General features: G+C 38.8%; 1 protein-coding gene across 7 annotated transcripts in view; it reads left to right on the top strand.

Annotated features, from left to right (window-relative positions):
• SARDH (sarcosine dehydrogenase) overlaps nucleotides 1-23,787 on the top strand; it is a 142,891-nt gene that overhangs the window by 40,062 nt on the left and 79,042 nt on the right. For all 7 annotated transcript variants that reach the window (XM_074210765.1, XM_074210766.1, XM_074210762.1 and 4 more), the window contains 5 exons: nucleotides 6,111-6,252; nucleotides 11,849-11,932; nucleotides 13,509-13,622; nucleotides 16,945-17,083; nucleotides 19,324-19,437. In XM_074210765.1, the coding sequence (XP_074066866.1) occupies nucleotides 6,111-6,252; nucleotides 11,849-11,932; nucleotides 13,509-13,622; nucleotides 16,945-17,083; nucleotides 19,324-19,437 (593 nt within the window). The remainder of the gene's footprint in view (nucleotides 1-6,110; nucleotides 6,253-11,848; nucleotides 11,933-13,508; nucleotides 13,623-16,944; nucleotides 17,084-19,323; nucleotides 19,438-23,787) is intronic.

Genomic DNA, 23,787 nt, shown 5'->3' on the forward strand with positions numbered 1-23,787 from the left:
TCCTCAGGCACTATGTCCATAGCACCTGCTGGAGATGCATTTCCCATAGGGGTGGCTTCCCAGGATGATGACAAAGAACTGGAATCTAAGGGTCTTGTATTCAGAGTTCTGGGCTGTCTTCATCAGAGTCTGAAGGAATGTGGTGGTCCAGGTGAGGGTGGGGGTTTGACTTGTCTGACATCTGTTTGTCTCTCCTCAAAATGCTTGCTACTTTAGCTAGACTGGCTTGCCTGCCCTGTGGGGGAGCAGCTGGTTGGCAGGGAGTCATCTCTCTAGATGACTGCTGTAAGGATTGAGCTGTAAGAATACTGCCATGCCCAGGACTCCTGTGCCCATCTCTCTGTTGGTAGTATTTGGACTATCTTCCTTAAGTGAAATATCCACAGCCTCATCAGTAGCTCTTTCCATGACATGATGACTAGTTCCCTTACCAGCTAGTGGATCTTCTCTGGAAATATTCCAGTTTCTCAATTGCTGTCTTAAAATGTGTAGCTCAAATGATCTGACTAGGGATACTACATTGGGATGATCGCCTCTTTTGTCCTATATACTTCCTCTCTCCATGCAGTCTAAAGCTATGTTAATATTCTTTAAACTACCAGATCATTAGGATTACAAAGTAAATATACATATTATAAAAACATATAGCAAAAATAGATTTTTAAAAAGAATGAGATAAAAATGAAGTAATATTTAATCCTACAGGTTATATGGATCACTGGAGTTTGGGATGTGTGTGTGTGTGTGTGTGTGTGTGTGTATGTGTGTGTGTGTGTGTGTGTGTGTGTGTGTATGTGTGTGACATGAATAGAAGATAACTTTGCCAACTGTGTGAAGGATGAATGCAGAGATTGAAGGTGTGGAGAGGCAGTGACAACTTCAGATGCAGCTGATAGAGACAGAAGTACTGAACTAAGATGATAACTGTGTAAGCAGAGAAAAGGAAATGGATTCACAGATTTTGGTGGTGGCAAAAAATGGCAAAATCAAGCAGCTAATTGAATAGGTTTAGAAATAAAGGAGAGTGAGGAGTTAAAGATGGTACTGCATCTAAGAGGTTGGAAGGATGATGGTGCCCATTAATGGAAGAGAGAAGTTTGGAAGAAAGATAAGTTTCTGAGAGAAAGTTTATATAATGAGATTTTTCAGTGCATATCCCAACTCATCCACATTTGTTCATCCTCTGTGGTTCACTGCATACTGCTGGAAAGAGAAAAGGGAAGAACTCTTATTCACTGATGCCCATCCTCCTGTAACTCCTGATATAGGTACAAGGTGATCCAGGAGACAGAGGCAAGGTGGATTTTCCTAGTGGCACCTGTGCAGTTGTTGATCTGGGTATCCCATAGAGTTCAGACTAAATGGGTTTAAGTTTGGAACTTTCATGTTAGGGGCCAAAGGCAGATTGGAGGAGAGTCAGGATTTGAGGTTAAGTATGATTGGCCCTCATATGGATGGTGGGTTATAATGTATCTTCCCATGTGTGGTTGAACCATACTTCTTGGGGTCATCCACTAAGGAGGTTCATCACTTTGAAGACTCTTGCTTCAGAAACCAAAAGAAAAAGCCATCAATGTGAACTAGATGGTCACAGATGATTTTAAGGAAGAGGTGGATTTGAGCTAGACCTTGAGGCAAGATATAGTCATAGAAAAGGAAGGAAGCCTGCCTAGGGGAGAAGACAAATGTTGAGATTTTGAGCTGGAATGAATTTTAGAGCTCATCTGATCCATCCCTTTCATTTTATAGATGAAGAAAAGAGGTAGACTACCAAGGTCTTGTGATATCAAGGTCACACAGGTAGTAGGGAAGTGATCCCCTTGGGATTAAGTTTGGGGAATCTTACTTAATCATGTCAAGTTCAGATAACAGTGAACAGATCACTTTGCTCAGGGCAGAGATGTCCTAAGGAGAGAACATCCCAGCAAAAGAGTTGCTGAGAGCCTTTCCCTCACATGGTTTATGCCAAGTAATTTGATTTTAGCCCTAGCAACTAGGAGCACATCTGGCTCCAGGCAGATTGGCCTATTGAGAAAACCAGACAGGCAAGCTGTTAGATGGTATTAACAGCTTGGCAGGTACCAGTCCTGTTCTAAATGAGCCCTCAGGAACTGTTCCCACTCCCAGTAAAGACTGGAGGGCCACAGGAGGGGGTCAAACATCCTCACGGTAAGGCTTAGCTGGCCACAAGAAATGGTGGTACTACCTAGGGCCCTGTTAGCTTCCCTGTGTAATAACATGGGATTAGTCTCCAATTAGAGTCAGTCACAGCTGAAGCCCCTCAAATCTCCTGGTAGCAATGATGCCTGCATGCAATTTCAAGAAAACAGCATCTATGAGCCTGAGAGCCATGGAAACCATCGGTTACCCAGGCGATGCTAACCCAAGCCCTGCGGGTAGGGATGAGGAATTTGAATTTTGCAACTGTTCCCTGAGAGTTTAGTTTGATGCTTTAGAATAATAAAAATTTTTTTAAAAAACTGATCTTTGTAGAGATTCAGCATGAAATACTTTAGACAGACCACATTTTTTACCCATGGTAAGTTTAAGAATTATAGAATCTGGAAGGGACCTCAAGGGGTCATCATTCATGCCTATGTAGGGATTCATTTCAGTCAAATGAGGATGGATCTTTAGAGATTCCTGGTATATCCCCAAAAGGCATTCATAGGCATTCATATTTCATTTACCATGACAATGAGGGGGACAGAAACTTTCTTGCCCCATAAAAGAAGGAACTGGGGATATAAGTGTGTGCATGTCTATATGGGCTTTGGCAAGACAACGGGATTAAATGTCTTGCCCAAGGTCACACAGCTAGGTAATTATTAAGTTTCTGAGGCTTCATTTGAACTCAGGTCCTTCTGACTCCAGGGCTGGAGCTCTATCCCACTGCACCCCTCTACCACCTAGCTGACCCCCACCATTTTCAATGAGGAAATGGAAGCCCACTTGCATGTCATAGCATCACCTCCCTGATGTTATGGTCCACTTCAAGAACGAAGGACAAACACCAATAACAACCAGGTCTCAAACCCAGGTCTTCCTGTGCTGTATCTTTTCTACCACATGTCCTCTCTAAAGAAATCTCAGAATAAAAACTCAGTGACTACTTATTTGGTAAATTATGGGATGGACTTCTCTTCAGTACAGGTTTAATTGAATGGCATCTAGGGTCTCTTTGAAGATTCAGTGATATATCACAAAGTCTAACATCCAGGAAACCCTAAACAGGCAAACATATGGCCAAGGATTGTCTTTACAGTGATGCCAGCCATAGAAATAGACAGCTCTCCGTGATCTATTTTCATTTTTCAGTTTGCCCCTTGCTGCTCCTTATTTGTACTTGAAAATATTTTCCCTCTAGTACAGAATTGAGCCCACAGGTGACCCTCAAGAAACTCAGTGATTCTCTGCAAGATCACAAGGCTTAGATGGTGGAACAAATTGTACAGTGGGAATCATGAGACTTGGGTTCTGATGTGCAGTCCAATTTTCAGCAAGGTAGTTGCCCTCTCTGGATTTCAGTTTTATTTTGGTAAAATGGGAAGATTAGAGAAGATAATTCAACCAGGTGGTATAATGAATAAAACAACCCTGGAGCCAGGAAGACCAGAGTTCAAATCCAGTCTCAGATACTTAATAGTTGTATGACCCTGCGCAAATCACTTAACCCTGTTTGGCCTCAATTTCCCCATCTGTAAAATGAGCTGGAGAAGAAATGGAAAACCATTCCAGTATCTTTGCCAAGGAATAGCATCACTAAGAATTGGAAATATCCCAAATGACTGATTAACAACAGCAAGATAGGTGGAAGAAATATTGGGAGTTATCTTCTATAGACATTCTACATTGTATTATCTACTACTTCATGTTCTAAGAGCTAACATTCTAAATACTAAGCCTCAGTTTTCTAAGTCCTTGTTTGAAATTTTCATAGGATCTTAGATTTAAACGAAGGAACCTTAAAAATCAGGCAATGCACCTCCTTCCCAATTTTGCAGATGAGGAAACTGAAGCCCAGAGAGGTTAAGTGATGTGCTTATAGTCACATGCAGATAAGTTAGTGGCATTGTCAAGTTCTGAACCCAGGTCCTCTGATTCCAAACAGAAAACTCTTTACATTATACCAGGCTGTCCTAACATTCCATTCTATATCAACTGCTTCTATTTCTGTGAGGACATTAAAAAAAGAAATAAAGGTCCATGCATCTCCCTTCTTCACCAATTGCAGATAGTCATTAGTGTTGACTCTACTCTCAGAACTCAATTTGTATCTAAAAAAAATACACCCTGATGTTACATTCCATCTAATGCTGCTCAGTTGAACACAATTGAATGGGAAGGGGAACCAGTTCAGTCCCAAGAGGCTGTAATTCATTGGTTGAAAGAACAGATCATTTTCTCCTTCTCAGCTTTTCCCCCTCATTAGACTGTCTTAGCTTTAGTAATGAACCTTTTTTCTTTGAGGATTTTCTAAGAGATCTTTTCATTAACATTTATATCTGTTCCATTTAACCATTCCATATCAAAGCCACCATCCAGATACTGTCAGTGTTTTCAAGGCCATAAGGGAGAGGTGAGGGAGAAGATGTGTAGTCTGAGGGGAAACTTCTGACATTTGCTGAGAAATACACTGAACAGTAAAATGGTGGAATCTGTGGAGGAGGAAGACTGGGGTCAAATAAGGAAATCATAGATGATAGGGAGAAGCTCAGAGAGGAATAAATAGATCTGTGAGTCTGTTTTCAAGGAAACATCATACTGTGTTCCCAGAATCCAAATCCTGGTCTAGGAATTGAGAACAGTTTGTTTGTTTTTGTTATATTATTTGGTTTTTTTTTGTTATTTTCCCAGTTGAGTGAGCTTGGGCTAGTCATTTAACTTGTCTAGACGTGTTTCCTCATCTGTACCTTTACAAAGTTGTCTTCCTGTTTTGGAGGGTGTTTTTTGTTTTGTTATTGTTTGGTGTTAGCTTTGTTTTGTTTTTATTTTTGGGCTTCCTTATGATTTCATTGTGGTAGTGAAAACCCAGTGTGGAAACTCCCTCCTACCCATGCAGATCACAAGTTCATTTAAACTAAGTACCAGACCCATGGTCACTGGTATGTGTAAGATAAAGGAATTGAATTCAAGTCTTCCTGTCTTTGGGCAGTCAGGTGGTACAGTGGATAAAATGCCAAGCCTGAAGTCAGGAAGACCTTAAGTTCAAATCTAGCCTCAGAAACTTCCTAGCTGTGTGACTGTGGGCAAGTCACTGAACCCTGTTTATCTAAGTTTCCTACTTTGTAACTGCAGCACGAAATGGTGATTACTCCAGTATCTTTACCACAAAAACCCAAATGGGGTCACAAAAAGTAGGACATAACTGAACAACAAAGACTTCCTGACTTTTAAGGTCAGCCCATCATCCCCTCTACCACCCCCCCCCTGACACCCCAGCCTTTCCGACTTATTTAATATTTTTAAAAAATAAGTTTTATTGATTTTTTACATTGTAAGTTTCCCCTTGTACTCTCCCCATCACAAGCTATCCCATATAATAAATAGTATGTTTTAAAGACAAAAACAAATAAAAAGATGAGTAAAAAAATCAGCATATTCTAGCAAAACATCAAAGTAGTATGAAATTATGTGCTTTGCATAACACTTGTGGAACTCTCACCTCTGCAAAGGATATTATAGGTGGGACTGTTGTCTTCTTTTTTCTTTCAAGAATGGTTTTTTAAAAGTGATTAAAGAATAGTAGAAAAGTTAGCTGAACACTACTCTTTCTTGCCTTTTTCCCCCTTCTCCTAGAGAGGCAATATAGTATAATGGAAAGAAAACTGAATATAGAGTCAAAAGACCTGGATTCAGTTCCACAATTTATCAGTAGAGTGACCTTGGAGATGACCTAAATCTGAATTTCCTCATTTATAAAAACAAGCCCCACAGGGTTATGAGAAAATACTTTGGATACTGTATAACATCATCATCATCAACATCATCATTATTCCCCAGGGATTAGGATATTTGCCCCCAATGAAGGTTCTGATTTTGCCTGGTCCTTGCAGGGCCATTCATCCTCACTTGGGTGCTAATGATCACCCTTTCTTCCTGTGACTCAGACGCTTTCACCATTCACTCACTGACAACCATCTTTGGATCCGGGAACGGAGTCATGAATCATATGCCAAGAATTACTCTGTTGTCTTCCCCCATGATGAGCCATTGGCTGGCCGAAATATGAGGAGAGACCCACTGCATGAGGTGAGTCGCCATATTATGTAGCATGAGACTATAGGTTTGGGAATCAATAGGTTTTAGTTCTAATTCAAATTCTGTCTCTAAATAGACATTTGTAATTTGTAAATTTGGGCAAGTCCCTTCCCTTCTCTGAGCTTCAGAGGGATTATTTTTCCTCATCTATAAAATAGTTGAACTAAAGTGCCTTCTAGTCCTGACATTGCTGTGACTAAGATTTTGTGACTGACCAGACTCTTCTGAGCAGGAAGTAGAGAGGCACAGTAGAAAGGGGATCAAATTGGGGGCAGCTAGGTGGCACAGTGGGGGCATCTAGGTGGCACAGATGGGGCAGCTAGGTGGCACAGTGGATAAAGCACCGGCCTTGGAGTCAGGAGTACCTGGGTTCAAATCTGGTCTCAGACACTTAATAATTGCCTAGCTGTGTGGCCTTGGGCAAGCCACTTAACCCCATTTGCCTTGCAAACAAAACAAAACAAAACAAAACAAAACAAAACAAAAAAGAAAGGGGATCAAATTCAGGCAGAGTTCAGATCCTAGCTTTGTTAATACTTTTATGACTTTGGGAAAGTCACTTTGCCTTCATAGTCCTCAGGTTCTTCATCTTAAAATTATAAGGGAAAAGGACATATTGAGTGGTAGCATAGATATCCTTCTGGTGCTAAATATCTGACTATTCACTTCACTATATTTTGGGGGATATAATTTCTGATTCCCATTTTGATTTAGAGTACAAAAGTTGTTCAACTTTGTCATCATCATAAATCTGTAATACATTTATAGATCACCTCATGTCACTCCTTTGCTCAGACATCTTCACTGGCTCCCTAGTGCCTATTGGGTAAAGTTTAAATTCCTTTTCCTAATTGTCAATGTCTTGCACAATTTTAATCACCCTATTTTTCTAGCCTTATATCTCAAAACTGCAGTAGTTTGAAACTTCTTGCTATGGTCAAACTCTACTCCATATCCCCCAAACATGCTGTTATACCTCTTTTCCAAAGTCTGGAACATTTTTCATCCTCCTGTTCATTGGACAACAGCATTCCCTTTGGGGTTTCTCATAACACTTAGTTTCTCTTTTGACCTCCCTACTATGTTTATTTTATAACCAGGCACTATGATATAGTGGAAAGAATGCTGGTTCTAGACTCCCAAGGTCTGATTTCAAGTCCTGCCCCTGCTGCTTACTTGGTAACTATGTGCACATCACCCAACTCCTGGAGAAGGGGATTAGACTTGATGGCCTTTCAGCTCCCTGCCAGCTCTGAATCTGTGCTTCTGTGGTCTCATAATAAAGTATGGTGCTCTTTGTTAGGGGAAAAAGGAATATGTATATATTTATACACACACACACACTCACACACAAAACATTTTCAAAATGAATTTAAGTAAAACAAGTATAATCTTTCTTCTACATGATAACCAAATCTCCATATTTTAAGAAAGTTTTCATGCTTCCCTATGTCTTCTTTTTTCCAAGTCTAGACCCACATTCCCATTCAAATCTCACCTTATGGAATAATCTTGAAATTTTTAATCATCCTTATTATTCATCTTTGGGGCTCAGTCCATTTTGTTATCATCAGAATACAGTGCAAGTAAACTTTAATTCTCAAAAACCCAGCAAAGTATTTATTATCTTTGTAACCTGGGGCATCTTTCCCATTAGGCTTCCTTTCCTTTTTATTTATTTATTTATTGGTTTGTTTTTGGTTTTTGCAAGACAATGGCGTTAAGTAACTTGCCTAAGAATACACAACTAGATAATTATTAAGTGTCTGAAGTCACATTTGAACTCAGGTCCTCCTGACTCCAGGACTAGTACTCTATCCACTGTACCACCTAGCTGCCACCCCCTTTTTAAGGTTCTTGAAATATCCTTCATCTTCTTCTGTATTCCTTCTAGTTCTAGGAATACTGTCTGACATAGAAGGCAATTAATGACTGTTTATTGATTGATTGGTACTGAAGATATAGAGATAAGAAAAAGGGAAACTCAAAGCACTTTCAGGCTACTGGGGAAATAAATGTATTCAATTAAAATTGTAGTATTTTCTGTTAAATAATTTGAATAAACATATTATCTCTCAAAATATGTTTATGGTGAAGTTATCAGCATTTGTTTCTTATCTTGCTGTTAACTGTGAGCTCCACAAATAAACTTTGCATTTCTCCCAATATGGAGAATGGTATTGTCGAAAATAAAAACTTAATAAACAAATGTTTATTGAATGAACAAATGAATATACCCCCCAGGTTAAGATTTCAAGGAGGAGAAGAGGAAGAGTTACATGGATTCTCCCTTTGAAATCAAGGTTTTCACTGTAGGGAATCAATCTGCTTGGGTCAGCTCATTTCTCAGTATTAACCAAGTCTCAGCTTTTCCATATACAAAAGCACAAGCCTACCTAGGTGGGCCTGTCACCAGCAGCAGAGTGTGCCCCTGTAGCCAAGCTTCACTAAGGGATTGCTGCCTCTTAGAATGTCTAATGAATGCAGCTTCATTAGGAGAGTGACAGTTCGCTTTTGAGATTTGAAAGAATAGAACCTGTTCTCTGGGCTATAAATAGAAATTAATTGTTTCAAACATGTTCCACAATAAATGCTACTATTTTACTTAAATGTGACATGGAAAGGGCTGGTTTCTCCCTCCTACCATGGAGAATAATTAATTCACAGTAGCATGGATTTCATAACATTTAAAGATGGAGGGGGAGGGAAACCTCTCTTTCTTTTCCCTCTTTCTTTTTATCTCTTTTGTCTTTCTCTCTTTGTCTCTGCCTTTCCCCTTCTGTTTCCCTCTCTCTCTTTTCCCTCTCTCTGTCTTTTTTCCCTCCTTCTCTCTGAATTCCTTTTTGTTTTTCTGTCTCTCTGTCTCTCTCTCTCTCTCTCTCTCTCTCTCTCTCTCTCTCTGTCTCTTCATTCCTATCTCTGTCTCTTTCTGGATATAGATATGGATAGATGTGTCTTATAGTTTTAGATGTACCTATATAAATACTCAAAGTATAGGTTTTAAAAAGTGAACTTAGAGATCTCAAAGCAAGGAGGTGACTTTGACCTCATAGTTGTCCCTGAAATTCAGTAGGATGAAATTCAGGATGACATTGTAAGAAAATGACTTGGAAGAACATTCTACAAAGAAAGATATATCCCTGTGAAGAAATCCAAGAGCCAGAAGGGGACAATATGGCAAAGGGTCCTAAGGTGAGCATCAATGGAGGATCAATGGTGATAATATCACCATGCCAAACTACCTAGATAGAAAGAGGACAAATTTGGGAAATAGAGCTAAAAATCTGACCTAAAGGAATGGGTATAGTAATGATGGGAGACAACAGTGTCCTCTACCAAAGTTTCTTTTCTGCCAAATACAGATTATCAAATGAGAGGGATTTGTCTTGTTCTTGGTTTTAGAAAGCAGGACCAAGTATAGGAGGGTCCATACAGATTCAATGTGAGGGAATGTATCCTAAAAATTATTTTTTTAGTCATGTCCAACTCTTTGTGACCCCATTTGGAGTTTTCTTGGAAAGATACTGGAGAGGCTTACCATTTTCTTCTCCAGATCATTATATAGATAGGGAAACTGAAGTCAAAGGGGTTAAATGACTTCCCCAGGGTCACACAGATAGTAAATGTCTGAGGTCAAATTTGAACTTCGGTCTTCCTGACTATCCACTAGGCCAGGTGTTTAAAAGTAGAATGAGTTGCCTGAAGAAGTATTAAGTCTCCTTTCACTGGAAACCTGCAAGGAGAGACTGAGTAACCACTTACTAGAGAGAGAATTCCTGGTTAGTGAAAGGTTGGACTAGACAGTCTCTGAGGTCCCTACCTCCTCTGAGTCTCTATGCCTCTGGATGTTAAGTCCCAAACCCTTTATATTACAGATGAGAAACTAAGGCCACAAGAGGTGAAATAACTTGCCCCAAAATGACACAGATAATAAGTTTCAGTTAGAATGCAAAACCAGGTCCTCTGATCCCTAGGTTAGTGCTCTACATCATTCCCACATCTCTTTAACTTACACTTCTTGATTGAATGTGATATGGACTAGGATTCTGCAAGGTGATTTTTGTTTTTGATATACAGCCCTTCTCTTACCACTACCACCCACCCATCCCCATTTTACAGGCTCTTATAGCCCTTTCTTTTGTTCACAAAGTCACAGTGTAGTGACAAGAACATTTGTATTTGGAATTCTGTTTTGAATCTTAGGTCTGCTTCTCATCCACATGTTTGCCCTTGACTTTTTTATCTATAAAATGAGAGGGTTGGACTAGATCAGGGATTCTGAACCTTTTTTGTGAAACAGATTGCATATCCAAATAATATATTTTAAATATTTATTATTAAAGAAATGCTAAATTTGAGTTAGACATTAACAAAAATAAAGATGCAATTTCCCTCCCATTCAAGTCCATGGTTCACCTTAAATCTATTTCTGCATTGGATCATCTTTAAGGTCCCTTCTGGCTCTCACATTCTAATGTTCTAAGACCCCTTCCACCTTTGACATTCCATATTTTAAAACCCTTCCCAGTCTTACATTTTGTATTTTATGATCCCTTCCAAGTCTGATATTCTATTTTCTGAGATCCTTTCCTGTGTCCTGAGGCCTCTCCCAGTTCTGATATTCTGTATTCTGAGACTCCTCTCAGTTCTGAGGTTCTACATTCTAAGGTCCTTCACACAGCTTTGTCATTCTTCATTCTAAGGTCTGGACCAGTCCTAATCTTCTGGAGTTGTGAGCATATGCATCGATTTCTGAACATAAATCTCCAGAAGTGTAGGAAGAGTCTTTGATGTTGTATGTGATATAGTTTATCTCTCAAGGAAACTAAATTTTCTTCCAGAAAAATCACACTGAACATACATGCTCCCAAGATTTGAACTGCCATTAGTGGTAGATGCAGATAGGTACATGAAGACATGGTCATAGTTCCCCAAGAGACCCCATTCACATCAGTCCATGAAGACATTCCTAAAATAGTGATGAAATAAAATCTATTTAAAATCCACTTACCTGATACCTTTCCCAACAGAGTGTCCTATCTCCTATTCTAGAGGTCCTTCAAATAAAATTAAACAGGTTCAAATTTGTCTTTGGCAGCCTCAGTCAGAAAAAGCATTTAACTGGAAGTCAAGAATCTTGGGTTCTAGTCCTAGCATTATCACTAGCTTACTGTGTGACTCTGGCCAGTTATTTCATTTCTTTTTTTATAATTTCTTTAAGTTTTAGAATAAAGCAAGAATTTCCATAATATAGTAGAATAAAAAAGATGATTACATACAAAACCAGAACTATATTATGTACAACTTGCTATTTCTTTTAAATATATAATAAAATTTTCAAGTAGATTTCTTTTTTCTCCTCTTCCTCTCCCTTAAAGTCAGGACCCTAATTCATTATTGGTAGAATTGTGAACTAATGCATCCATTTCACTTCTCTGTACATCAGTTTTCTCTAACAGTAAAGCAAGGGGCTTTACTAAGCCCTCTTCTAATTTTGACTATTTGTGCACCCATACCTGATTAGCTATTAAATGGCCAGAGTTGGAAGATGCTTTGCTCTCATCTGTCTTTTCACCTTTGTGTCTAGGAGCTCCTCCAGCAGGGATGTGTATTCCAGGAAAGGCACGGCTGGGAGAGACCTGGATGGTTTCATCCACAGGGACCAGCTCCCGTAAGTATATCTACAGAGTTTGGCCATTAATTCAGACCAGCTAGAGATAGTCTATAACCCGCTGGCTGCAGTGGTTCCCACCACCTTAGTTTAGTGTGGTAAGAGCCCTTCTGATTCTCTCCCCCAATATATCCCTCATCTGCCTGCTTTATCACCTCTGTGATATTCAAATACCGACTTTGACACTTACCAACTTTGACACTTACTTGAATAAGTAATTTGAATTCCCTATCTTTAAAATAGAGGTAGTAGATCAAATGACTTTAAGAGCTCTTTCACCTTTAATGTATGCTCCTATGATTTTTAAAATGAACCAAGGATTCCCTTCTCTCATCCTTATCTAACACAGGTGTTATGCTGAATTGAGTCAATATTCTAGAACGTATTTTGAAAACTACAGAGGGCTATCCAAATGTCATTCTGCAGTTATTGAAAGGGAGCTGTCAAAATACGTCAAAAATGCAATTTTAATTCAGCTTAATTAAAAGTTGAAGTAACATGGCATAATGCCTTGGAGTCAGGAATACCTAATTTCTTTTTTTTTGGTCTTGTTTTTTCAAAGTGGTGGGGTGAAGTGATTTGCTCAAGGTTACACAGCCAGTAAGAATCAAGAATCTGAAGTCAAATTTGAACTCAGGTCTTCCAGTTGCCAGGGCTGGTGCTCTATTCACTGTACTACCTAGCTGCCCCAGGAAAATCTAATTTCAGATTTCCCTTCTGACACTAATTATGTGGTTTGAAGCAAATCATTTACCATCTAGCTGGACTTTGGGATTCAGAGTTTCAAATAGTCAATAAACATTTATTAATGTTCATATAATGTTTATATTATATAATTATATAATATATTATATAATATATCAATGATTATACAATGATTGCTATGTGCCAAACATTGGTTAAGTCATCCATGGGCTGGTAATCTCTTTTGGTGGTTCCCAGTACTATGGCACAGTAGATAGAGTACCAGACCCTGAATTAAAATTGCTGTTACTCAGGTCATCAATTTCCAGTGATTTTCCTATTTGCTGATCAATGCCCTCAATCCCATCGTTTCTGCCTCATGTACACTTGCATGTTGTTAGTTGAGCAATCAAGGATGAATCTTCATTTAAAAAGATAGAACCCCATATAAAGCACCACTTCTTTCAGCAGAGCTTTTGTTGAACCCCTGGAGTTTTGGGACATCTTTTGTATAAGCAGCAGAGTCTTCAGGGAGTTGCTGCTTCCTCTTCAGTTTACACCTGTGGCACTGTGGCTGAAATTGAGGGTGAGATTACTGAAGGATTTGGCAGCTTTGCCAGTGTGAGAATTAGCTTGGCTCAAACAGGACTGGTAAAATGAGCAAGGGAATTAGCGAAGTATCAACAAGGGACAAAGAGCTTTGTTAGTAGATATCTGAAGTGAAATGGAGACATCAAAGCTTGAATGGAGGCCAAAAAAGAGAAAATACAGAAAGGCCAAGGATTGCTCTGGTAAATGATGAGAATGCATGAGAAACAGACTTATTCTTGTCATATTATTCACCAGGGTCCCTTTCTACTGTTTCTCCACAATACCTCTCTTCTCTTTTCAGATCCTCCCTTATGACTATTATGGGGCATATGAGCACCAGCCCCATGAAGGCTACAAGTATAACAAGCTGCTTGGCAATGAATATACCTTTGATTTCCCTCCTCATCATGATGTTGTAAGTAAAAAGGATTCTGAAATTGTTCAGGCAGAAGCTGGGTTTTCTCAATCTTTTGTTTAAAAAAAATACCAAGGGACAGCTAGGTGGCAGAGTGGATAGAGCACCAGCCCTGGAGTCAGGAGGACCTGAGTTCAAATTCAACCTCAGACACTTAATAATTACCTAACTCTGTGAACTTGGGCGAGTCACTTAACCCCATTGCCTTGCAAAAAGTAAAAAAAAAAAAAACATACCAGATAGGTCTAGTGCCAGGGATGCTGAGGAGGTTGATTCCTGTCAGCAACTACTTTCATATGAGTATTTTTCCAGTACCCAAGCTCCCACTGATTTTTGAATGGTTCTATTTCCCATTTTAAGGAGAAATATACCATTTTTTTCTTTAGCAAATTATCTTCCTTGGCAGAAGGAAATGAATTTCAATATTACCAGGAGTTCCTCTAACAACCTGCTCATAACATGAGACATACTTTTTTTCTGAAAGGGGAATGGAATCATGTTTAACTATAGGCATCTCTGATCAAGTTTGGGGTAGAGGGGAAAATGCTGCACCAGCAGATGGTAGTTTATGTTCTTTGACAAGTCTAGGATATCTAGGTAGCTAGATGCTGCAGTAGCTGGAGTGTTGGACCTGGCATCAGGAAGAACTGAGTTCAAATGTGACTTCAGATACTTACTAGCTGGGTGATCTTGGGCAAGTCATTTAACCCTGTCTGCCTCAGTTCTCCATCTGTAAAATAAACTGAAGAAGGAAATGGCAAACCACTCGTCTCTTTGCCAAGACAACCCCAAATGGGGTCATGGAGAGTAGGACACAACTGACATGACTGAACAACTATAACAAAGGACTAATTTAATCACACCATTTCCCTCATCTCTTATTTTTACAATAAAATTATTTTCATAAGGAGGAATTAAATAGAGGTGGTAGATATTACATCCCCAAAATGAAGAGATGGGTTGCTTAAAGAATGAGGAGGATTCATCTGGGAGTAGAAGGGGGAATTAGTGCTAAGAACAATAAGCAATATGACCAAAGCCACAGAAGTAGAAGGGCACCAAGTTGTGTGTGAGGGTCACTACTTTTCTGCCACAAACTAGCTATATGAATGTATAGACAAACCACCTCCTCTTTCTGGGTCTTAATTTCTCCATCTGTTCCCTTTCCAATTTTAAGAAAATCTCCTCTCCAACTTTAACATCTTACATGATTTTTTTTTAGGTAATTGGGTTTAAAGGACTTGCCCAGGATCACAAAGCTAGTAAACATCAGACTGGATTTGAACTCAAGTCTTCATGACTCCTGATCACTATGCCACCTAGCTGCCCCAACATCTTATATTCTAAGTAACCTATCAGTTCTAAAGTTTCATAGTTATGTGATTCTTCAAGTCATTTCCCTGGGACAACCTTAGTCACTGTGGGCAGAGGGGGCCATAGACCTAAGTGAAGGTGGCTAGAAAAGATTGTTTCTTATCCAGGTATAACAGAGCTCAAGTTGACCAAACATGTTAGAAGCACTGGTTCCTGATAAGACTGGAATTTAGTACCAATATAAGTTTGCTTTGATTCCTTCAATCTCCACTAAGAAGTCTGAAAATTCCTTAAAATGTGAAAAATACTATTGCCTAAGTGACCTGAGACAACTCTGAAGGACTTAAGATGAAGAATACTATCCATCCCCAGAGAAAGAGCTGATAGTATCTGAATACCAATTGAAGCATACTTTTTTAACTTTATTTTTCTTGTGTTTCTTTTTTTGGGGGGAGGGAGAAGTCTATGTTTTCTTTTACAACATAGCTATTATGGCAATGTTTTGCATGAGTACAAATTTACAACCTATATCAATTTGCTTACTTTCTCATTAAGGGTTTGGGGTGGGGCTGGAGGAAGGAAACTCAAAATTTTAAAAACAAAGGTTAAAAATTGTTTTTACATGTAACTGGGGGAAAATAAAATACTAAATTTAAAAAAAATGTTTAAAAGGGAAGAAAAATACTATTGCTTGCCCTCTAGTAATTTGCAAGAATTCGCAATGCTGGGACTGAGAAGCACAAGTGAGATAAGTAGCCTTTTTTGGGTGGGGATGATAAGATTTTACATCTTAAAGCAAAAGGGTTTAAATCAAAGCATGAAGCTTTATAATCCTTCAGTCAGTCAACAAACATTTATGAGATGCTTAATATGGTGCAAGATATTGTGCTGTCCAAAACCACAGTTTCTGTCCTCAAGGAAATCATATTCTAAAGGGGAGACAACATGTTAACAACAATGTGTGTAGAAAATATACTCTCCTGTTTTCTTTTTCTTACCTTCTCAATGCTGGGGAAAGGGTAGGGAGAAGCAAAGAATTTGGAACTGAAAATGATATAAAATTGTATGCAAAATATATACAGAAAAATTCATGGGGTAAATAGTACCTACTACTTACATAGTAGTACATACATATATACCTACTATGTACATAGTACATACATACCTACTATGTATCCCACTACTGTGTTAAAGTACCTACTATGTATCCCACCCTGTACCAAGGAATTTGAATGATACAAAAGGAATAGAGGGTAGTTTCTGTTCTCGGGGTGTTTTCAACTAGTGGGAGAGCTAAGATTCACAAAGAAAAACCAGAAGATAACATGTGGTCTAATGCTAGATTACAAAAGGAAAGATCTATATGAAAGAGACAGTTTTTCTTAAGGAAAGCATCCAGAGGATGCCTCTGAAGGGTAGACAAAATTTGGATGGAAAGAGAGAAATAGGAGGAAAACATTCCAGGTAGAAGGAACAGTTTGGCAAAAAGCCAAGAAATGGAGAAGAAGCCTATTATGTCTGTGGCCTAGAGAAGATTCATCTGACAAGATGGAGGGATGGTGTTTGTTTGGGATACATACACTTGGACAGGTCAGGCAGGGCAAGGTCCTTAGGCAGAGGAGCTCAGACTGATGCTATCAGCAGTAGGGATGCATTGTTAAGTGTCTAATCAGAAGGGTAATGAAATGAAAGCATAGTTTGACGAGAAGTTGTCACTACCTAGGTGACAATCTAATGCATACTTGTTTGGAACTGTAATCACAGTGCTTTCAGCCTCTCTAAATCTGTATTTTTCTGTAAAATGGGCATAGAATACTTCCACTATGCACTTGACAACCATATCTTCAGAAAAGTACTATAGAAATATGAGTTATTATTAATTCTCTTTTGCTTCCTCTCCTTCTCAAGGAACTTTTTGTTTTTTCCCTAGTGTGTTTCTGTTAAAGAAAAGGAATTAAGCATCCTCTCCCACCCTGTTTTTTGTTTTTTTTTGTTTGTTTGTTTTTAGATTCAGAAGGAATGCTTATCCTGCAGAGCTGCAGTGGCTGTGTTTGACATGTCTTACTTTGGGAAATTCTATCTGGTGGGTCCTGAAGCCAAAAAGGCTGCAGATTGGCTCTTCTCAGCTGATGTCCACAAACACCCAGGTAGGGGAGGAATCTCATATAAATGAACTATTCATGATACTCCAAGATTCTTTTTCTCATGGAAACCAAGGATAATCAAAGGAACTTGATGACCCATTTTTAGTTGTTAGAATGAACTTCTGTTCTTAGATTCCCTGACCCCCACCTGCTGTCAGGTCTTTATAGCATCAAATGGTTCAGTTCCAGGACTTTGAGCTAAATTTTTACAAAGGGGACTTCTGGCAGCCCCAGAAATCCTTTGAGAAGCTCTATTCTTCTATGACCTCAAGGTCTACAGAGACTGCTTAGACAGAGCTTATAGGCCTTATCCTAGAGAGGCTGAATGTATAAATACAGAATTAAGTGATTCATGTTCAATTTATATGTTTTTAGTAAGGGGTTATAGAGAAATAAGGAGAGAAGGCATTGAACGTAATGTCTCAACTTTAAAAAAAAAAGTTTTCCTCCCATTTATTATAATCAAATATGGATCAAGTTTTCAGGTTGGGTAGAGTAGAAAGAAGATGGGCTTTTCTTGGTGGCCCTAATCTTGGTTCTGTCTCTGACATACTATACCTTTTAGAAAGTCAGCTTCACTCTCACTCCCTCCCCATCTCACCTCTCCCCTCCACCCTCCCCTCCCTCAATTTCCTTATCTCTTTAGCAATAGGCTTGGATAATTTGAAACTTGAAGGACCTTAAGAGATCACCTAAGTATGGTATTGTGAAGATCGGACTAGAAGGGATCAGATCCCATTCCCTCATTTTAAATTTGAGGAAACTAAAGAATAGAGAAGTCATACAATCCTCCAGCTGTCCCCACCCCACCAAAGTTACAGAAGTAACAAGTTGCAGTACGGGTCTACAAGTTGGTCTACATCATTCCACCTAACTAGTAATCTGACCTATCTTTAAGGACTCCCAAAGTGAGATATTCCATAGTACCCCTTAGGTAATCTTCCTCACATTCAGCATTTTCTCAGTATTGAACAGTTTTTCACTGTTTGCCTAAATCTCATGTGGTGCAAAGAAGAACTAGTTCTAGGTTCAATATAGATGGAAAAATAACCTCTGTGAAATATGAAGCTGACTTGTCACCATCATTAAAAAAGGTGAAAGAAGAAACTAAAACCTAAGTGAATCCAGACCACTCTCAAAAGATGGAAATTGAATAAGATACTTGGGAAAGGAAAAGAGTCCAAGATTCCTATGGAAGAATAATTGGATAAATGGCTCTTCTATTGGTCACACTAGATGAAAGAACTAGAATTATATACTGTATACCTATCACAGGTATCTGTTAGCATGGAGGCATGTGCCTAAATTTCTATGGCTCTCATCTAGGTTCCCTTTCTCTAGAAGGGGATGTCTACTTTTTTCTTAATTGTTTTATTTTATTTTATTTTATTTTTTCTGGTTACATATAAAAACATTTTTAAAACTTTAAGTTCCGAATTCTCTCCCTTCTTCCTATGCCTCCCCCCATTGAAAAAGCAAGTTATTTGATGTAAATAAAAATGTGTAGTCATGCAAAACATTTCCAAAGTGAAACTAAACATAGACTCCTCCCCCTCAAGAAAAACAAAGTTTAAAAAAGTATGTTTCAATGGTATTCAGACATTATCAGTTATCTCTCACTGGGGATAGATAGTATCTTTTATCATAAGTCTTTCAAAGTAGTCTTGGTACTGCTGAGAAAAGCAAAGTCATTCACAACTGATCATCCTATAGTACTGCTGTTATGCAGTACATTTCCCATTATATCTTTTCTTGTAAGTCTCCACATTTTACTGAGAGCATCCTGTTCATCATTTCTTATAGCAGAAGAGCCTTCCATCATTATCACATACCACAATTTGTTCAGCCATTTCTCAACTGATGAGCATATCTTCAATTTTCTATTTCTTACCACTATAAAAGAGTTGCTATACATATCGGATATGTTATACATATAGGATATTTTTCTTTTCCTTTCCATTGTTCACCTCTTCTGGAATACATTCCTAGTAGTGGGATTGCTTGATCAAAGGGAATATGGTTTTCTAGACCTTTGGGCATAGTTCCAAACTGATCTACAGAATGGTTGAATCATTTCACAACTTCTCCAACAGTGCATTAATATCTCATTTTCTTTAAAAAGAAAAATTGTTGCTTTTAGCTATTTTATTCCGTATCCTCTGATCATGATATGTGATTCTTGGCTCAATTACCAATCTCATGAACAATCATTCCCCCAACAGACTATTTCCTCCCTTTCCCAGGCTCCACGGTATACACCTGCATGCTAAATCATCGTGGAGGCACTGAGAGTGACTTGACAGTAAGTCACCTGGCTCAGGATGCTGAGGCCTTGCCACTCACCCCTTCATTTGAAGGTAAGATATAGGGGCAGCTAGGTGGAGCAGTGGATAAAGCACTGACCCTGGAGTCAGGAGTACCTGAGTTTAAATCTGACTCAGACACTTAATAATTACCTTTCTGTGTGGCCTTGGGCAAGCCACTTATAACCCCATTGCCTTGCAAAAAAAAACCTAAGGAAAAAGAAACAAAACAAGAAGGTAAGATATACCCAAATTACATTGCATTAGTGACCTATCCTCGGATGAAGCAACAAAATAGTTCCAAATGTTTAATTTCAAGAGCCTAAGTTTAAATTGGGGACAATGAGGTCTAAAAACTGAAGTCTCCCATGGAGCTGGCTTTGCCTAATTCATCCCTCTGTAATTATATAGTTTAACCTGTAGGTGGGTGACCAGGTGTGACATAATTGGAGGTCTCATCTTGGGGTAAAAGTAGGGTTTGATTAGATTCCCCAACAGGGGCAGTGACTACTCAATGATTATACCTTTGAATGTGCCTGTGGCTTACAGGAGGCCTTGATTGTGGGTTAGTTTTTATAAAAGAAGCCTGTTGAGAACCTGTGGTTAGTTAGTTTAGCTGGCAGAATACGATGTTAATGAATTCACAATCTTTCATCCCAGGTCCCTTTACACTAATTGTGTAACATCGAATAAATTAATTCTCTTCTCTGAATCTCACTCTTTAGTCTTCCTATGCTCTAAATCTATGATTTTGTGTCTCTATTCATTTTTATCTCCCCACCACACCCTGTTATTATTCTCCCATTCCCCACTTCCTCAACTCAAAGTCAATGAATTTTTTTCATTCTGCTCCCTGGCTACAAATGGCAGCTCCCATTCTGGTTGCTATTATATAAATACTTGACCTTTCAAGGAAATTGGGCAATGATTCAGAGTTAATCCACCCCCATTCTACTGGAAAACAGTCTAAATGGACAGGATTGTTGCCTTTCTAATGTTAGTGACAATATATTTGAAGGAGGAAGTTTCACTTAGACTGTGTTAACTATATGAGGTCTCACAATTTCCAGTTATACTCCCTTGTGTAAGCATCCAGATCTGAAATCATCTAGATTCTAGTCTTGATTCTACTCCAAACCTTCCCCCCACTTTTGACTAAGCTAGCTGAGGCTGCCATTTTGAAGTGTCATCTCTACATATAAACTGAGCACAGTACCTCTTTCATCTTCAGTGCTCACCCCATATCGATATTGGTACTGAATCCTGAACAAAAGGAGTAAGACACAAAGTCTTTCTCTGGAAGCAGGCTGCAGTCCATCTGAGGAGACAGAACACACCCAATTCAAAGAGTACAAAGTGTCACATACAATGACATTGAATAGAATTGAGGAATGTTAGAGTTGGAAAGGACCTTAGAATAAAGAATGTCAGAGCTTGAAGTGACCTTGGAATGGAATGGGAGAATGTATAATGTCAGAGCAAAAAGTTACTACGAAATATAAAATGTTAGAATTGGAGAAGATATTAGTTCATCATACATTGATGATGCTGATGCTGTTTGCCCTTCATTCTCGAAGAAAACCATGACATCAGGGGAAGTGATGCCCTGACAAGCACATGAATTGTATTTGAGTGAAGGGGGGGTTGTGCTAAGTCACCAGCTTCACTTTCTCCTCCAGAGTCATCTGGGTCCAGTGGCCACTATGAATCAGGACTACTAGAGATGACCCGGGATGTGAGGCAATTAGGGTTAAGTAACTTGTCTAAGGTCACACAGCTTATTAAGTGTCAAGTGTCTGAGGCTGAATTCAGACTCCTGTCCTCCTGTCTCCAAGGTCATTGCTCTATCCACTGCACCACCTACCTGCCTCTAATATTGAAAGTTAGAATATAGATTATCAAAGCAAACAAATGATCCTGAAGCATAAAATTTTAGAACTGGAAGAATCATAGGAATTCCCAAGCAAAAGGTGACCTTGGAATATAGTATGTTAGACCTGGAAGAGATGCTAGATAATAGAATGTTGGAACATAGCATAAAAAGTGACTTTGTAACATAAAGCAATAAACCTGGAAGAGACCTTAGATGCTAGAATGCTCAGACATAATATGTGGAGAGCAAAAAGTGATTTTGAAATATAAAATATCAGAACTAGAAGAGACTTTGGAATGGGGTTCTTCCTGGGACCTGTGGATAGATTTCAAGGTGACCATGAGTTTTGGTGGGAAAAAAATACATTTTTATTTTCACAACTTCTGAGATTTAGCATTTTCTTCAGTTGTGAATTTAAAATATATGTATGTATGTATAGATGTATATATTCTGGGTAGGGATTCATAGATTTCACCATACTGCCAAAGGAGTCCATAATACGAAAATGATTCAGAATCTCTCTCTTAGAACATAGAATGTCAGAACAATAAGGGACCTAGAAAGGATCTTAGAACCTAGAGAAGGTAAGGACATTAACAGTTATCTTGTCCAATGTCTTCATTTCAAAGGTGGTGAGGGGATAAGAAAGGTCACTTACCCATGGTTACACTCCAAATTAGTGGCAGAGTTAGGATAAGAATCTTGTAGGTGGGATAAAAATTGTCCCATCTTCAATAAAAGATTGAGGCAGACCTCTGAGCCAATGGCACTTAACTAAAGGGTCCATGGTCTCCTGAACTGGACTCTGATCTTCCTCACCAACTGAGATGCCTCCTTCTTCTAGACCTTTGTATTTATAGAGTTTACTATCTTGTATTACCTGAACATTCTAGAGATAGTATACCAAATATAGAATCCCATTGGTTGACATATGATGCATAAGCTAAAAATAAGCGACAATGATTTGTCAATAGTATCACAAGTTGGATGAAGTATAGGGCATTCGCCATGGACTAAATGGCCATAAAATGGTCATTTGCTTGTATTGGACAAGAAAGAATATTTCAGAGGTACAAAAATAAATTGGAGGAGTTTCCATGTAGCTGAGTCACCTCTGCCACAATTGAACTTGGTCACCAAGACAGAAAAGGGGGGAAAGTACTCTAGCTAGCTTTCTGTTATTACAGAAGTGGTCTTATAATCTGAAGCTCATAGCTCTGGGGTCTAATTTATGGAACTTATAGTCACTACTCCTATGGAATCATATCAAATTGATTAATACTGATTGAAATAGAGTGGGAGTCCAAATACATTATTTCTCATATAGGTCTTCTGACTCTCAAGGGTGTATACCATAGTATGGATTGATGATCAGAGTTCTGAGAGTGAGAGAGGGAAGGATGATCAAGAGGAACTGCTTTTGCACCACTATAATACAAAAATGATGGTCTCAGAACTGGGGTTTGGGAAAATTCTGGTCATATCTCCTTCTTCATGGGGAGTTAGTAGTGAGACTGAATAAACTCATACTCGTAAAATGCTGCAACTAGGGGCGGCTAGGTGGCTTAGTGGATAAAGCACCGGCCCTGGAGTCAGGAGTACCTGGGTTCAAATCTGGTCTCAGACACTTAATAATTACCTAGCGTTGTGGCCTTGGGCAAGCCACTTAACCCCATTTGCCTTGCAAAAACCTAAAAAAAAAAAAATGCTGCAACTAGAAGGAAATCATTCCTCTCATTTTACAGTTAAGGAAACTGAAGCCTAGAGATGGAAAATGGCTTCCCCAGTTTCTATTTGGTATGAGAGGAAAGAGTACAATTAATAGATGAGGTGATAGGGAAATGTGCTAATTGATTCTCAGAGTGTTGTGTGTTGAAGCTTGGCACCTAAGAATAAAATTAAACTGTTTCATAGTGAGGAAATTTACACATATTTCTGTTTTCTGACCCTGCTAGCATGAGCTTATAGATGCTTAGCAATGTACTGCTGTTTTATGCTCATCATTGGGGCATTCTTCTCCCAGTGGAATAGAAGTTTCGGTGATTATAAGGAGAATGCCAAGTTTTTAGATAGCACCTAAGGATCTCAGTATCCTTACTCCAAGATCTGGGTTCAATCTATAAAAATTGCTCCAGCATCCAAAACATGCCATTTTTTCCCTCGGGAATCAAGAAGCTGAGGACTTCCAGATTGGAAACAGATATGGTTTTGCCCTTCACACTAGTTAGATGGAATCTGCAGTATTGCATGTTGTTTTGGACACAGTATTTTAGAAAGGACATTGTCAAATTGGGTCACATCCATTAAAGGGCAACAGAGTGGGAGAGGATCAGAAATTATGCTATTCCAGAATTTGTTTAAAGTACTGGAACTGATGAACCTGGAGAAGAGAAGACTTAGTGGGGACCAAAAACAACCTCCAAATATTTGAAGTGTTTTCTAATATGGAAGAGTTACTTGTGTATAGTAGGGGCTTAACAAACACTTTTTTTGTTGGAAAAGGGATTTATGCTGGTTGATGACAAGGAATA

The sequence above is a fragment of the Macrotis lagotis genome, chromosome 1 (genome assembly GCF_037893015.1).
Source record: "Macrotis lagotis isolate mMagLag1 chromosome 1, bilby.v1.9.chrom.fasta, whole genome shotgun sequence".
NCBI classification, from domain to species: domain Eukaryota; kingdom Metazoa; phylum Chordata; class Mammalia; order Peramelemorphia; family Peramelidae; genus Macrotis; species Macrotis lagotis.